This window comes from Copadichromis virginalis, linkage group LG14 (genome assembly GCF_057382275.1).
Source record: "Copadichromis virginalis isolate Kocher_CV1m ecotype Utaka linkage group LG14, C_Virginalis_male_GT1.1, whole genome shotgun sequence".
Lineage (NCBI taxonomy): Eukaryota > Metazoa > Chordata > Actinopteri > Cichliformes > Cichlidae > Copadichromis > Copadichromis virginalis.
In genome coordinates this window covers 4,659,287-4,676,430 of record NC_140631.1, presented here as the reverse complement: position 1 = coordinate 4,676,430, position 17,144 = coordinate 4,659,287, and the positions used below count along the sequence as shown (strand labels likewise).

At 40.0% G+C, this 17,144-nt stretch overlaps 1 protein-coding gene across 6 annotated transcripts in view; it reads left to right on the top strand.

Moving 5' to 3' along the window:
• Positions 1 to 17,144, top strand: part of myo18ab (myosin XVIIIA b) — a 127,845-nt gene that overhangs the window by 74,317 nt on the left and 36,384 nt on the right. For all 6 annotated transcript variants that reach the window (XM_085479062.1, XM_085479063.1, XM_085479061.1 and 3 more), the window contains 9 exons: positions 30 to 158; positions 7,650 to 7,793; positions 8,768 to 8,857; positions 10,208 to 10,327; positions 11,593 to 11,704; positions 13,069 to 13,196; positions 13,980 to 14,134; positions 14,343 to 14,466; positions 17,025 to 17,132. In XM_085479062.1, the coding sequence (XP_085335188.1) occupies positions 30 to 158; positions 7,650 to 7,793; positions 8,768 to 8,857; positions 10,208 to 10,327; positions 11,593 to 11,704; positions 13,069 to 13,196; positions 13,980 to 14,134; positions 14,343 to 14,466; positions 17,025 to 17,132 (1,110 nt within the window). The remainder of the gene's footprint in view (positions 1 to 29; positions 159 to 7,649; positions 7,794 to 8,767; positions 8,858 to 10,207; positions 10,328 to 11,592; positions 11,705 to 13,068; positions 13,197 to 13,979; positions 14,135 to 14,342; positions 14,467 to 17,024; positions 17,133 to 17,144) is intronic.

Sequence of the window (17,144 nt, the reverse complement as noted above, 5' to 3'; positions counted from 1 at the left end):
CTCTTCTAACTCTACTTGTCCTTCTGCAGGTGTTCTTCAGAGCAGGGATTCTGTCCAGACTGGAGGAGCAGCGAGATTTCCAGACGAGGAGGAACATTTCTCTCTTCCAGGCTGCTTGCAGGGGATACTTAGCCAGACAGGCGTTCAAGAAGAGAAAGGTAGGACTACTTTATCATTTGGCATTTAAAAAGTTAGGAATTACGTGTTGAAATCTGACCAACACAGCACTGATGACTTGCAAAAAAGATATGTCGTATATTTGCCATTTGTAAATATACTGGCTTTCCCCCTGCTGCTCGGATGATTTTTGTGATCATGCATCTCCAGTGAGCAACTGCCAAAGAAACAGCTCTCAGTCAGCTACTCTTTCCCACTGTGACTTCATCATAGTGTCTTCTTTAACCATTCCAGTATCGATTACTGACTGTGTGACGTCATTCTCATACCTTTTATCACCTTTCCCCCCTCCATTTTCATTTTTCATTTTTGATTGTGTTTCGTTTTGTTCTGCATTTGCATTTACATACCTTTGAGGTGACTGTTGTTGGGATTTGGCATTATATTCCTTATAGGTGACTTCTGTCAGGTAGATAGATGATAGGTTAGGAGGAAAACTTTAAGGAAAGGAACTGAAGAAACTGGAGATGCAGAAAACCCTTTTAATCTGTCTGTACCTTTTATAACTCATTGGTATGACCTTATTATTTTACTTCACTATAACCACAAAAAGCTTGATTCCTGACATTGACTTTGAATCCAGAATGAGTAGAACTATTAGGACATTACAGGCAATAAAAAACACATAATCAATCATAATCTTGAGCAGCCATGTGTTAACATCCTTCTGGAAATGCCCTCCTGGTAATCCTCTTAAAAAACAAACACTGGATGTCATCAGTCCCCGAGGAGACATCAGGGCCAACCAGTAAGGAGCCACAAGTGCAGCCATGGCTATTATTGCCTCAAGGCCTCGGTTTGAGCCCCAGCTTTTATGGCAAACAGTTATCTCGTATAATTGATGTAGACTGGAACTGGGTTAATTTCTTTCATGTCATTGTAAATAGCTAGTTGCTGATGTGCTGTTTATAGGCATTGGACAGAGTCTCAGACTTAGTTGTGTCAGAAGTTGGTGTTGAAGGCAAAGAGTAGCAGTGACTCTTGAGGTAAGGGACAGAACATGTCTGACAGATAAAACCCAATTTTGGGGTTAAAAACATGCATAAAAGCATTAACCCAACTGACTAAAAGACAAACCAAGGCAATGTCTATACAACAAAAGTATGATTTTGCATTTTTTATACATATATATTTATTTTAAATGGTACAATACTAGTACCTTAAAAATTCATTGTCCAGAAGCAGGTGTGATAATATTAAAATACAAATATTAAAAAACAAAAAAGTCTATTTAGAAAACTAGAGTTTTCTAAATGGTAAATTATACTAGTATTTGTAGCGCCTTGCTACTTCACTTGAGCACTCAAAGTGTTTTCTACTAAAAATCGTATTTACTCGATCACATTCAGACAGCACTGTTATCTACGCCTAAATGCTGTATCTAACATTCACACACGCAATCTGATGGGTGCATCGGGGGAGTGCGTCTGGGAATAAGTATCCTGATCAAGGATCCGAGGATACTTCAGCACTTGGACTGGATGAGCCGGAGATTGTTGCACCTACCTTATAATCAGTAGACTGCCTGCTCTACTGCCTGAGCTACAGTTGCCCCTGTTTCAATTAAAAGACCGTCATGGGATTTCATTATTATTTGACAGTTCCCCTGAAATAAAAGTGACTTCGAGTTTAGATGTGTTTAGGTTGCTACAAAGAAGCTTTAAGGATGTGTTACAAGTTACCTGTTTGGATGATTGTGCTTTAGTCATTTTCTTCTCTGCATGCATGCGCGCGCTTGCGCGTGCATGTGTGTAAAATAATAACCTGACAAGTGGGAAACATTGGTGCTGTCTCGCAAAATACACGTGGGGATCTGTTGACTTCATGTGTAGCTTTACAGAAGTGATCATGCTGCTTGTGAAACTTTTCTCATGTGTACTCAAAGTTAATTTGGTACACAGTGTTTGTATTTGTGGTAAGTGTATATGTGTGTGTGGAGATTAAGCTTTCATTACCATTTCATTTTATCCGGTCTTGCAGCACTGGTCTCAGGGCTGCCAACAAAAATGACTTTTCAAGGGCGTTTGGCTTTCATGTTATCCCCCAAAGAACTCAGTTTGAGCCTTTGTGGCAAACAGTAATCTCATGTAATTGATGTAGAACTGGGCACATTTCTTTTACGCCGTCGTAAATAGTTTGTTTCTAGTGCGCTGTTCATAGGCATCCTGGAGAGTCTCAGACTTGGTTGAAATCTTAAAGCAGATAAGAGGAAATGGCTCACACTGTAGTTTGTCTTCTAATGCAACTTAGGATGCCTTGACAAGTTCATATCATCACAATCACATATGTCTAAATTATCTTCTCAATAAGTTACCCAGCATTTCATCACTTCAGTGCTTGTATTGTAAAGGAGCAGTAAGAAATGCTGGATTTGCACTAGAGTTCTAAAAATTACAAGAATGAAAAGTGAAAGTGATAGACATCAGTCAAATCCAGCATCACAGCCCTGTGAATAAACTTTAAAGACACATTAAATCCAATCTGCTTACCCATAAAACATACATTGAATGGATATTGTTAACAACATGAATGCCGGTGGGAGCTTTAAAGATGTAGGAGTTGATTGAACTCTGCAGTTACTGAGTCAGCTGGGTGCTGGCGGCTTTTATGTAATGCTGCTCTGTAACTTTACAGACTCCGTATACTGAGTGTTCAACATTAGCCAAAAAGCTAATGAAACTAAAAATCAAAGATTTATCCAAGTCCGTCCTTTTTCATTCTTACAGATGGACTTAGTTTAGAATGTGAATTTGTGCTGTAATTTGTATAACAATCAGGTTTGCTTTTTTTGTCACAAGACACAACCGGTTAGTTTGTTTACCCATCTAACCCACTTCCCTGCTCTAGGCAACCTCCTTGTTGTCTTCCACATTCCTCATATCCTACCCCCTCTCTCCCTGAGGGAGCTGCATTCAAAGCACTCCAGGAAATAAGTGAGATGGAGAAGGATGATGGGGAAATAGGAAAAAAGGAAAGAAAGATGAAGACTCCACTTCGCCATGGGGGAACAGACAAATAGAAGAGATCTGCTGACTGCTTTGAAGCCCTGCAGTCTGTCTCCACTCTCTCTCTTTTTGACATTCATAGGAACAGTTGAGAGTAGAGGAGCACGGGGGATTCCACTGCCAGCCAACGCTGAGCCTAATTAAACAGTTGCCTAAAGAAAGAATCCCCACTTTCCCCACCCTGACAGGAAACAGGTGTATTGAGAAAGATGCTACTGCTTGTATTCAGACCAGGGTTTTAATAGTTTTGCAATTTTCATTAGTTTTTATTTTTATTTAGTTTTGACTTCAGATTTTCAATTTTATATCAATTTTAATTAGTTTTTACCAGTTGTTTGCTAGTTTAGTTTAGTTTTTATTTTTTTGAAAATCCTTAGTTTCAGTTTAGTTTTGATTAGTTTCAGTTATAGATTTAGTTTTGTTTGCAATAATTAAGTGCAACAAATTCCCATTTTCATCACATCAGTCATTCTCTTCTGCTTATCCTTGGGTATGTTGCTATTCCAGCTACCATACCCTGCACCCTGGACAGGTCGCCTGTCTGTCGCAGGGCTAACACGCAGAGACAGACAACTCACATTTCCACCTATGGGTTCTTTAAATAAATAAATAAAGGCAGATGAACAACCATTGATACCAGGCAAATATAAAATTTATATCTTGGCCCCAATGAGACTATTAACTCTTGCAGCACCGGGTGTTCGTAATTTTGGTTCAAGTGAATTGATAAACCTTTTGAAGGCAATTGACTCACACAGTTATGTAGATATCCCCGTCCTGTTGTCTCGGGATGCATCACGCTGCCTTGCCTGGGGTTAGCTTCTGTTTTCTGGGGATGAGGTTTGAGTGTGCTCCCTTACCTTCTCAAGGTAAGCTAGGTTAGCCTTCTTGTGCGAGCTTTTCAAGTGCACTTTAAGGTTTGTGGGATTTTTTTCCCCTTTAGAAATGTCCCTCATAATTTGTCTCTTTCCACTACAAGACACTTGCTTTATCCAAAACACAGTCATATTCAAAGTAATCCCAAATTGGGATAATGAGACAGCAAGAAAGAAATCTGGAAACTAAACTTCATTTTCACCCTTGACTATTGTATGACACACACACATCTACGAAAACAAAACACATTTTTGCTATAAATTCAGTTAATTTTAGTTAGTTTTGTGAACACTCATTACAGTTTTAGTTAGTTTTCCTTTTTTTGTTTTTATTTTTATTTCCGTTAACGAAAATGTTTTTTCACTTCTAGTTTTCGTTATTTCGTTAGTTTATCTGAAATAAAGCCGTGTGTTGAAAGCATTTGAAACAAAATGTATAAGAACGTTGGATCTAAACTTTTAATGGAGTAAAATCATACAGTTTGGTGAAAAATATCTTGAGCCAGTCCTCTTTTCTCTTTGCTAGGAAAATAGGAAGCTAAATAAGACTTGAAGCTTGAAAGTCAGTATTTGTTATTTTGACTGTCTTTACTCTCCAACATAGCCATAACTCTCTTAGGCTCACTATGGAAAACTGTGGTTGGGGTCCATGTCCTGACCAAAATTATGGAGAAATATTGGTGATCTTTGAAGTTGTCATTTCAAAGATAGGGACCAGGTCTGAGGCTACTAACTACTGTCTTCAAAGGATTTCAAAAGGTCCATCAAGATGAGAATAAAATAGCACCAAGACAGAGTCTGTCTGCGATCAGTTTTCCATTGAACAGGTTCAAGTTAGCACGTATATGCAATCTGTTTGCAATAATACCACAATTAACTCTAGTAAATCTAAAATCTGTTGCCATCTGCACCAGATGACCACTGATGAGCAACCACTGATCAAAAACCACTGATCAATGGCCATGAGTACAATTCAGAGAGCTGGGGAATGGCTGCAGTCACAGCATTGTAAGATGGTGAAAGATGTAACACCGGTACCAGAACCATGACACAGAACTTCTCACAAATCTTCAATCATACCTCCCATAATCATAAGTTATGTTTCAAGTATTATAAGCAGTAACACTTTAACACAAGACCTGCCAGAATGGGCCATTTTGATCGTGACCAGTTTTTGAAGTTAAGTTGTTCATTTTCATGTTATTTCTTTTCTAGTTTTAAGCAAAGGTTGGTAAAATAAGTATTTAAAATGACTTTTGATAGGTTTGTGTAGCACAGGCCTATTGCTGGAACACCAAGACAATTCTACTACAATGGCAAAAGCAAGACGCAAGTCACCAGAGCTCTTTGTGTTGCTCGTGCACGAGGGAGAGAACTGTGACGAGCGCCGTTCCTTCCGCTCGAACCTCAGTCGCTCTCAGTTAGCTCCCTTGCAGCACTGTTCTTTATTGTGGTTACATGAATATGCATAGTCTCATTAACATATGACGTCTTACATAGGCATACATGTGAACAAAGAGTACCGTCTGTGTGTATGTGTAGGTATGCGTGTGTGTGTGTGTGTGTGTCCCAAGATGTGACCCTGTGAACGACTCCCCAAAGCTGGTGCCAGGAGCCCAGCGGTCCACCTAAACAAAGGGCTTTTATACTAAAACAGATACAGAGTAGGTGTCCTCCTATCCCATAAATCAGTAAGAGAAGGTACGACCTCTCTCATGACCCTAGGACAGTGGTCCCCAACCCCCGGGCCTCGGACCAGCACCGGTCCGTGAGTCGTTTGGTACCGGGCCGCGAGAGTTGAGGCTCAGGTGTGAAATGTATGGTTTTCAGGGTTTTTATCGTTTTTCAGCGTTATTTTGTTATCGTTTTTACCATTAACTCTGTTTTCCTGGGTCTTTTCACGTGTGTTATGAATAAATCTTCTTTTTTTCGGTACCGGTACTGGTTTTATTTTGTTGTATTTATCCGCGACACCTTAAAGGCCGGTCTGTGAAAATAATGTCGGGCATAAACCGGTCCGTGGCACAAAAAAGGTTGGAGACCGCTGCCCTAGGATGTGTGTGTATGCCAGAACCCTCTGGGAGGCACACAGAGTCTTTGCAGACTGCTAAGGATCAGACATCCTATCACTATGCAATCGACTATATACCTCTAAGCATATATGAGTATATATTTCTAAGCATAAATGACAATCCAACAATATAAACCTAACAACTTTCTAGGGTTTTTGTTAGATTTATAGATTATTTAGATAATTTCATTACTGATCATACATTTAAGATATGCATTATAATAAACTAATAAACATAGGGAACAACAAATTACACAGCAGCTGGCACATGTAAATATTTAATTGTTATAGAGGAAGAACTTTATGAAAAGGTCAAAATGAATTATTACATATTATATACATATTACATATAAAAGAATTATTGTAACATTAGAAAAGTTCATATTTATCTTCCACATCTTCCTCTGATCACCTGCAGCCTCTCATCAGTGAAACACCTCCTCCGCTCTTCTTCCCTGAAACCTGTCCAATTTCACTGTTTATTTCCACAGACTCTTTGCTCAGTTTAACTCTGTTCTGCTGCTTCTCTGCAAAACCAGCAACACATCCAGTTCTGCATGCACTCTGTCACACAGTGCCCACTCTGATCTGCTATTGTGCCAAAAAGTTGTCTCCAAAAAAGTGATTTCCGATGTTTTTGAGTGTTTTTAATGTCAATATCTTTGCTTATACGTGTCATGCCTGTAGAAGTGACATAACATTAAGTGGTTAACCTATATATACATTTTGAAAAAGGACCTGTTTTGCAAGTATCTTTATGCTTCTGCCTTTATAGTACCCACTATGTGTTCTACATTATAATCAATGCAGTCCTTTTTGGCCACTTCACATATCTTTATGGAACTGTTATCTTATTATATTTGTTGTACTTTCTGCTGCCCTCTTGCCCAGATGCCTCAGTGAGTGTTTATACCTGGATAAGTGAAGGATATATAAAAGTCACTTTGCCAACAGCTGATTGCAGCTTCTACCTGGTGACAGGAATGTTCTTTTGCCTCAAAATGACTTCATATCATTTGAGAGATCACTTTTTTGCACAACCCGTTCAGGCCTGCAGTAGTCTAATTGTTCATCTGTTATTTAACTACAGTCCCTTATATGTTTGCTTATCACATTTAGCTCACTCACGTTATTACAGCATCTTTCATGACAAAATGGGGTCAACAGGACCCCCTTGGTGGTTTTACTGTTAAACATTTTATAGTAAACTGACATTTCAAAATGTTGTGACACTTTCATGTGTGGGTGATAATCCTTAGAATGAATTCTTGCCTTTGGCTTGGAACTGGAGTTGAAAGTTTGTGGCCACTATAATTACAGCTGACCAGTAGATGTTACTGGTAGGATATGTCTTTGAGGCTTTGAAGCTTTAAATCTTCAAATCTCTTTTTGGTACAATCAAGAAGAAACCTCAAACTCTCCCCACATAGTACTTTTCTGGTTATCCTGCACTTTGTATCTGTTAATATCATTGTCCAGCTTTGTGGTCTTTTTCTTAATGTTGTTGTATTTGTGTGACAGATTCAGGATCTGGCAATCCGCTGCATCCAGAAGAACATAAAGAAGAATCGTGGTGTCAAAGGCTGGCCATGGTGGAAGCTGTTCACCACTGTCAGACCTCTGATAGAGGTGCAGCTCACTGAGGAACAGATCCGTGGCAAGGATGTAAGTTTAAGCACATACACTGGTGGTACATTCCTGGTATGTATCTGAAATAAAGCCGTGTGGTGATTTAATGCACAAAAATCAGTCGCCATTTTTGTGGTGGGATGTAATATTGGTGGTTATATAAACTTTGAATAATTACTTTATTTTGTATTTTACATTCAACAGTTTTAGAAATGCCTTCTCCTTAATTCTACATGACAAATCCTGAAATTAAGACCAACCTGTGTAATGAAGGGTTTGTATCAAGTGTCACAGCTGTAATTTCTTCCGTGATATTACAGATAGCCCTGCATGTTTGATTTTGGAGTTTTAAACTGGATACCCTTCTTGCCGCAGCCCCAAAGGGGATATTCTTCTTCTTATTGTTGTTATGTTGGATTAAAACACATGGTTCAATTCAGTAAAACTGAGAAAAGCATTATTATTAAGTATATTTACACAGTGCACTAACATGTATGTGACAGGCTACTGTAAAATGCCATGTCGCGGTTTGAATTCGGACAGTCAGCATTTTCTATGAAGGCTACTCATCTATGGAAAACAGTTCCCACTCAAATCAAATCAATTACAGATCCTAAATCCTTTACAGGTCAAAGGTTACTTAAGGGTAAATCAGTGCTGTAGTCATTTTCATTAATCATTTTATAATTCTACAAGTATCCATACTTTTCAAATTTTATTTTTCCCCCAGGTTTTCTGCTTTTTGGGGTTGTTTTTTAAAAGCTGTGTTTCACACTGAAGTCTATAGTTTTTTAATAATAGCGCAATATGGTTTTAAGTAATGCGTTTTGTAATTTGTTTGTGTATTGTGAATGTAAAAGCTCGACAAGGATTGAAAATGAGCAACTATGGGCTCTATGTGCAGCACATCAGTTTCGTGCTCCATATTGAGCTGTATTAAACTGCATTGTCTCTTTTAAATACATAAATAACTAAAACCATCTTTTGATCTTTTGCATGTTCCCTCTCAGGAAGAGATCCAGCAACTCAAGCAGAAGCTAGAGAAGGTAGAGAAAGAGAGGAATGAGCTGAGACTCAACAGTGACCGTCTCGAGAGCCGGGTAAAAATACACACACACACACACACACACACACACACACACACACGCACACGCACACACACACACTGGGAGATTTGAGTTACTCCTAAACATAATCAATAGAATTCTTTAAATTTGGGATTAATACATTTAAAATTGTTAGCGGGTCGGGGATGAGTTCTTGCCCCAAGTGGAGGAGTTCAAGTATCTCGGGGTCTTGTTCGCGAGTGATGGGAGAAGGGAGCCCGAGATCGACAGACGGATTGGGGCTGCAGCTGCAGTGATGCAGATGCTGCACCGGTCCGTCGTGGTGAAGAGGGAGCTGAGTGTAAAAGCGAAGCTCTCAATTTACCGGTCGATCTACGTCCCTACCCTCACCTATGGCCACGAGCTGTGGGTAGTGAAAGAAGGAGATCGCGGATACAAGCGGCAGAAATGAGCTTCCTCCGAAGGGTGGCTGGCCTCTCCCTTAGAGATAGGGTGAGAAGTTTGGCCATCCGGGAGGGGCTCAGAGTAGAGCAGCTGCTGCTCCACGTCGAAAGGAGCCAGCTGAGGTGGTTCGGGCATCTGACAAGGATGCCCCCTGGGCGCCTCCTGGGTGAGGTGTTCCAGGCATGTCCCACCGGGAGGAGGCCCCGGGGCAGACCCAGGACACGCTGGAGAGATTATATCTCTCGGCTGGCCTGGGAACGCCTTGGTATTCCCCCGGATAAGCTGGAGGAGGTGGCTGGGGAGAGGGAGGTCTGGGCTTAGGCTGCTGCCCCCGCGACCCGGCCTCGGACAAAGCGGATGAAGATGGATGGATGGATGAAAATTGTTAGCATATTTCTCAAGTGTCAGCAGACAGCTAATCTGGAGTGATGTTTGCTAACATTGGTCATCTGCATCCCTGCAGAGATATAGATTTAACTACTGAATATCATTTCAATGATTTATGATGAGTGATGATGAGAATTGTTAACTGTGTTTTAACAGGGTTATGATCCATTTCTGCTCAGTGAAAACAGTGAAGTCTTTTTCTTGAGAAACAATCACATTTTTAAGTGACCCAAACTTTTGAGCTGTTCGGCATGGTTCTTCCTTTGTCCCTCTGAAATTCTTAACATTTGGCCTTGTTGTTCTTATATCATCCTGCTATGACATAAAGACAAATGACAACTGAAATATAAATTCTTTCTTTAGCAAGGCTTAGTTAGCATTAGTTAATTAGTTCTCATGTTTTACTTATCGGGTCCCAGATGATACCCTGTCTATTAGCTCCTAACAACAAATTTTACAATCACGAACTGACCCTAAAATAAAATCTCACAATTTTTGAGAGTTCTTCCAAGCTATACATTAATACAAGATTTGTCAATATTCACACTTCAGATCACAGAGCTGTCAGCAGAGCTGGCTGATGAGCGCAACACTGGGGAATCTGCCTCCCAGTTGCTGGAGACAGAAACTTCTGAGAGACTGCGTCTGGAGAAGGACATGAAGGACCTGCAGGTAAAGATGGAAACATACACACATGCATGTACACTGGAGAAAAGTCTTGTCACCAGCTACTATAATGCTGTATTTCCGGGCTACCTCATTTTGACTTTTACTTTGAGGTGAGCGTATTATTCATCCAGCTCAGAAAACTTGATATTTGGGCTTGTGAATGCACTTCATATTCAGGAGAGGAACACTCCTGAAATTGCACTGCTTACCTGCAGTTTGTGGTTTGCAGCGTGGGCCCCTTGAGCCAGGTAACAAAATTGTAATTCCACGTTGCTGTGTGTGCAGGACACCCTGGCTCAGGGTGTCTGTCCCATTATTCTCGTACTGTTGCTTTGACCGTGTAATGAAATTGGACATTTTTGCTTATGCATTGCAACATATACTGAATGTTGTGGTAGCAGTATTTTTGACTGTTATTTGTATTTCAAGACTGCCATTTTTGCAATAATAAATCAGATGACGAAAGAACACCAGCGTCATTTTCGCACATGAGTAGTAATGTTAAACAGTCATGACATTTACTGCTGAATTGGTTCACTGTTTATTCAGTAAAAGAGTCTAGATACCTGAAATGATCATCAAATAAGAAACAAACTACCCAGTTTTAAGAAAATGAGACTTTCAACTTTAAATATTTACACAACTAAAAACTTTGCTGTGTGTGGCAGGACCTGCAGAATTTGTTTGACTCAAAGGGGCTTTGGTAATGCTCCTTTGTCAATGACCAACAGACAGAGATAGAATGTTGAAATCAGTTTGGGTATAAGCAGTAGGAGAGAAAGAGCGAGGAAGGTAAGGCTAACTTAGTTTCGTCAGGGATGGTGGATATGCTGGACAAAGGATGCTGAACTACCAACAGGAGGAAGAGACGATGATCACAGAGAAGACTCAAGGATGTGCAGACGATTGATGTAAAAGAAGATGATAGAATGAAATTGAAGTAGATGATACCTAAAGGGAGAAGCATAACGAAGAAAATAAATAAGAACATGTGTTATATTTTAATGTAGCCAAAGTCCAAGCACTGTTCATTTCACTAAGTGATATATTTCACCCAGACCCAGTTCTGACCTCTGAGCTGTGAGCAAAATTATGTTAAGGGGACCCTTCACCTGACCCATGACCCATGTAAACTTTTGCACACAGTTAAAAATGCTACTCAAGTCTTAACACTGTAATGGACCTTTTCAAAACCACATTCTTGATTAATCTTCGTAGAGTTTTGTTGCCATTGTTATAGAAGCTGCTTGTTATCCCTAATCCACCAGGCCAAATTTGACAGCACGAAGAAAGAGATGGAGTCTATGGAGATGGAGGTGATGGAGGCTCGACTCATCCGTGCTTCCGAACTCAGTGGAGAGGTGGATGATGATGAGACAGGTTAGACACGACCTCCCAAGCACAACAGTACTGACCAATCAGGACATAGTGATACTGATCACTCCTGGGTGTCAAGCTTCTTGTCACTAAATCAAATGAGTATAACTTATTCATAACTCTACACATTTCCAAATCCTGTTTGTACTTCCATAGATTTATAATTGCATGCAATAATTCACTTCCTCTCATTTTTATTGGTCGAGCCCCCTCAATACTAAGAGCTACATTCTAGTAAACCTATACAGTTGTTTTTGTAACTATTTTAAGGTCTATGAGGGTGTACTCCTGCAGCATCATTATATCGTGTATGTAATGTAACAAAGGGGGAAAAAACAACAAGGAACGTTAGTGGTTGCTACAGTTTCTCTTTCAGCAATTCTATCTTTCACTTGAGGCTTTCTAAATACCTAAAACGAAATTAACACTTGACAATCTCTGCACAAGCTCACATCATCAAATCATTCTTGTGGTTTGTGTTATGTTTTCTGTTCCCTAAATGGACTCTACTTCACATAGCCCTGCACAGCTGTTACAGTACCAGTTATTCCAGACTGTTAGAAAAACCCAGTGTGTGTTCTTTAGTGGGGGTGCAGGAACCGCAGGGGTAATGTCCAATCGATGCTTTGACAAAAGCCAAGAAAAATCCAATGTGAAGAAGTACATTAGAGATGGATTGGTTCAATGCAAGAAAGGAAGCAAGGACTCAGTTCATGACGCCCTGCAGGCCTGCTGCCAGCCGTCTTTGTTTGGCCTGCAGACTTTGTGAAAGAAGAATTGATTCCTCAGTGTCTCCATCTTGCAACAGCTTTTCACTTTTGTACTACAGTAAAGCAAAAATGATGTAGCACCACACTCATGGAGGGGTATTTATGCAGGACTGAAGTACATTCAGTACCTGTAGGTTGCTCCTCGTGGCTATAACTGACAATTGTATAGGTCTTACTAAAGTGCAGTTCAGAGTATTGAGGTTTGTTGGTAAAATAAGAGAATGTTGAATTAATGGACACTCGACAATTCCCTGAAGACGCTCTATAGGGTTTAGTCAGGTAACTTAGCTGGTCATTCAAGCACAGTAATAACACTGTCACTGTGGGCATTTGCTAAGTCCTGTTGGAAAATGAAATCTGCATTTCAATTAAGCTTTACAATAGATGTATGAATCGCTTTAAGATATCCTTGGAGATGTTTTGCCTTGGACTAAGCAAGGTTGACTTTAGTTCGTAGCATCTAAATGTTTTTATTCTCAGCCTTTCAGAATGTCTTTTATGGCTGGATACAGTAAATACATGTGTGGTATTGAGTACATGGGGTAGCACAAGTGACAGAGCACATGATGTAGACAATAAAAGTACGAAATATCACAGGAGGAGAGTGGAAGCTGAAGTATGAGCGAGCAATCAGGGAGATCGAGTTCACCAAGAAGAGACTGCAGCAGGAGCTTGATGACAAACTGGAGGTGGAGCAGCAGAACAAGCGGCAGCTGGAGAGGAGGGTGAGTGGACACTGATACATATTTATGAACAGAATTCAAGTTTTTCTTTACAGTAAAATCTTGGGCTTTATCTTAATTATATGACTCTGATTTCCTTATTTTATTACAAAAACAGTTATTCAGTATATATATATTCTGACAATATAATGTGTCATACCAAAACATGCAACACATACTTTCATGGCTCCCAGATAACGAAGGTATAACAACATAGCTGGTTAGTTTTAAACACATTAAGAAGGGAATTAATTATTTCAGGTGATGATGTCATGAAGCTGTTTAAGTTCTTACCAGACGTGTGCATAGCTGTCATCAATGCAAACTGTGACTACTTTAAGGAATTGACAGCAAGAAAGATGATTTGCTTTGTTCACACTTTGCTAAATGGCCTTAACTGTTGTCTCTTCTGAGACTTTGATGATAGGGTGAATCTGGGTTAAATCACAAGTGACATCCTCACTTATCTGATTAGAAATTATAATTTGATTTGAGCATCTATTGCAGTAAGAGTGCTCAGCAAGTGGTAATAGTATCCTTAAGCAAAACAAACACTTGCACTCAAAGCAAGCACATTTATGACTATATAACTGAAAGCACATTGGAATAAATCCAGTTTTCTTCTTTTAATTTGAAAACTAATCTCATTCCCCACGTGGTTTTTAAGCTACAATGGTCTTAATAAGCTGTTTTAAAAACAATAAATTGCTTGCGTACTGCTTGACTGTATTTTTTATGCATTCATCAAACAGGCTTCTTAACATATTGAGGATACTTTTTGTGCAGATCAGTGACCTGGAGGCTGATTATGAGGAGTCTCAGCGAAATATCCAGCAGCTGAAGAAGAAAGCCCAGCGACTGACAGCCGAGCTGCAGGACACTAAACTTCACCTGGAGGGTCAGCAGAGTCGCAACCATGATTTGGAGAAGAAGCAGAGGAAGTCAGTACACAAACACACGCAGTCAAGTTTTACCTGTCATGTCATCACACAGTTCTATTACTTTACCTACCTCTGCCTGGTTCCTGGAAGGCCCATTAGTAATGGTGTAATAACAACAGTAATTGTAAATAAATTACAGTGTTTTATGTGTGTGTGTGTGTGTGTGTGTGTGTGTGTGTGTGTGTGTGTGTGTGTGTATTTTTGAAAGGTTTGACAGTGAGCTGAGTGCAGCCCAGGATGAGGTGCAGAGGGAGAGAAGCCTGAGGGAGAAACTGGCTCGAGAGAAAGACGTGCTGACCGGAGAGGTCTTCGGCCTCCGGCAGCAGCTGGAGGTCTGTGTCTCTGTGGGCTACACTGTGGCACGTTGCTTTAGTGAAGGGGTTTTTCTTTTCTTGGGACTTGGTGCGTTATTTGTGAATTATTTAGTGTCAGATACCCCAGCATTTTAAAGTTTTCAGCATCCTACTCATATTTAGATTTTGTATTTACTCGGTCACTTATTGTCTTTGAGCAGTAAAGACAATCAGTATGTTTAGATGAGCATGTGTGATCATTGTGAGTTTAAGTTTAAAGCTGCAAGAAGAAATTGTTGTTTGGGCCTCCTTTGTAGTTACCAGGATGGCTGCACAATATGATCCAAGATTATGAGGGGCCGTGCAAGCCAAAATTCATTCTTTCACTCTCACACACATACATTCTTCTTTCACACACATATACTTTCACTCTCACATAGTTTTATTTTAATTTTTATATTTAGATATTTTTATTTTTATGTTTACACATATTTAACACACACATTGCAATATTTCAAGTGTCTGACAGCATGGAGGGGGGAGAAGAAACTCGAGTTCTTCAGCAAGCTATCTATGGTGTTATTTTTGTGCCACTATTCTGAGCGCAAGTTTGCAGGTGCAAGTGTTGCATTTTGAGGAGAAATTTATTTTGAGCGAAGAAAAGCTGAATTTGAGTGAACAAAATTCATTGCTGCGTGCAAAAAATGTATTTCAGTGTTTGCTATTACACACACACACACACACACACACACACACACACACACACACACACACACACACACACACACACACACAACAGCAGCCCCTCTCGCTCAGTTTTTGCATTTGCGCTCGCTCGCAATGTGTTGCTCGCACTCTCAACATTTCTGCCCGTGCGCGCTCAACTCTTTGTGTTACATTTGTGCCACAAAACCAGCCAATCACAGACTTGGATGCAAAAATATCTGATTGGCTGTTCTGGTCTCCAATCAGCTCGAGATGACGAAATGCAATATCCCAGAATCCATTTTGTCCAAAACTCAAACGAGGCAGTGGCGGAGGAACCGAGTGGCGGAGTTTGAAACATTACTCTGTCTGGGTCACAAAATAAACTTTTAAGATATTTTCATGCGAGAATGGTGCTGTGTAAACTTCTAATATCTGCTCGATTCATCAAGACATCACATATTTGCATAAGTGCTCTGACGTTTTTAGAGATGCCTGTTACCCACCAGCTGACCGGGTGGTCGCTCGGGTTAAACATAATATATAAGGCTCAACTGACAAAAAAATCACCGACTACACCACCAGGTATTATAGGAAAAACCATAAAGCCTTTGAACTAAAACAAACGCTGTTGTGACAGTGACGTACACGGTCTTGTTGGTATATATGTATGATTTGTATCACCTTCATGTTTCCAAACCAATATCATGAGCAGCAGCTTTTACAGCTGTGGCTCCAGCAAACATCAGCTGATACTAGAAATTAATTTTAAATAAATTCTAACAACAGCTGATCAAGCTTGAACGTGCTGCTGTTGTTGTTTAGAGCAACATCCGCTGGTTTCCTGTTTCTGGCGCAAAGTGGGCGATAAACAAACAAGAGAGATTGAAGTAGCAACAGGAGAGGGAGGGAGAGAGATTGAGGGGAGAAGAGGCAGCTGTGCAACGTAAAGACAGAATAACTCCAGCTTTGTCTTTTTTTCATTCTAGCTGAAGTATGGGACCAATCGCGTTAAGCACGAGCAACACATTGCTCTCTTCTCTTCACTCAAAATAAATTTCTCCTCAAAATGCAACACTTGCACCTGCAAACTTTTTTTTACTTGCGCTCAGAATAGTGGCACAAAAATAACGCCATAGATAGCTTGCTGAAGAACTCGAGTTTCTTCTCCCCCCTCCATGCTGTCAGACACTTGAAAGTGACCTGCGCGTGCTTCCAGCCAATCACAGCGGTACAGACACCCAGCCTTCCGTTTCCACTACACTCTTTCATTCACATACATTATTCTCTTCATACATATATTTTCTTCAGACATGTAAGCATTCTCTTCTTACATATATATATTATTTGGGAGATTAAATGCATATTGAATGCATGTAAATGAGAGCAAAATGTAGGAATGCATAAATGAAAATGCATGTATGTTAGAGTGAAAATTTGTGAATATGTACATTAAAATACATGTATAAGAGAACACAATATTGTAATGTGTGTGTTAAATATGTGTAAACATAAGAATAAAAATATCTAAGTATAAAAATTAAAATAAAACTATGTGAGAGTGAAAGTATGAATTTTGGCTTGTACGGCCCCTCATACAAGACTGTACATTTTTATTCTAATTGCGTGTCTAACTCATGCCAAGTCTACAATTTTTATCCACGGAAACTTGTAGCTCTTGATTGCAGTTGTAATATATTGTAAAGACCTCCAGCTTCATACTGTGCTTGTTACAGAGAACAAGCTTGTCATTTTAACTTGTAATTGTAACTTCCCTTTTGTGTGTTTCCACTTTGTGGCTATGTGTAGAGCAGAGTATCTCAACTTTTCCCCATCGTGCACATGTGGCAGTTCCCTTTTCTGTGTTCTGACTCTAATCACCTGTCCTGCAGGACAAAGACCTGGAAGCTTGTGCAGTCAACCTGAAGCTGGAGCAGCTGGAGGCCGAGCTGCAGGATCTCAACTCCCAAGAATCAAAGGATGAGGCATCACTGGCCAAGGTCTGTCCTATT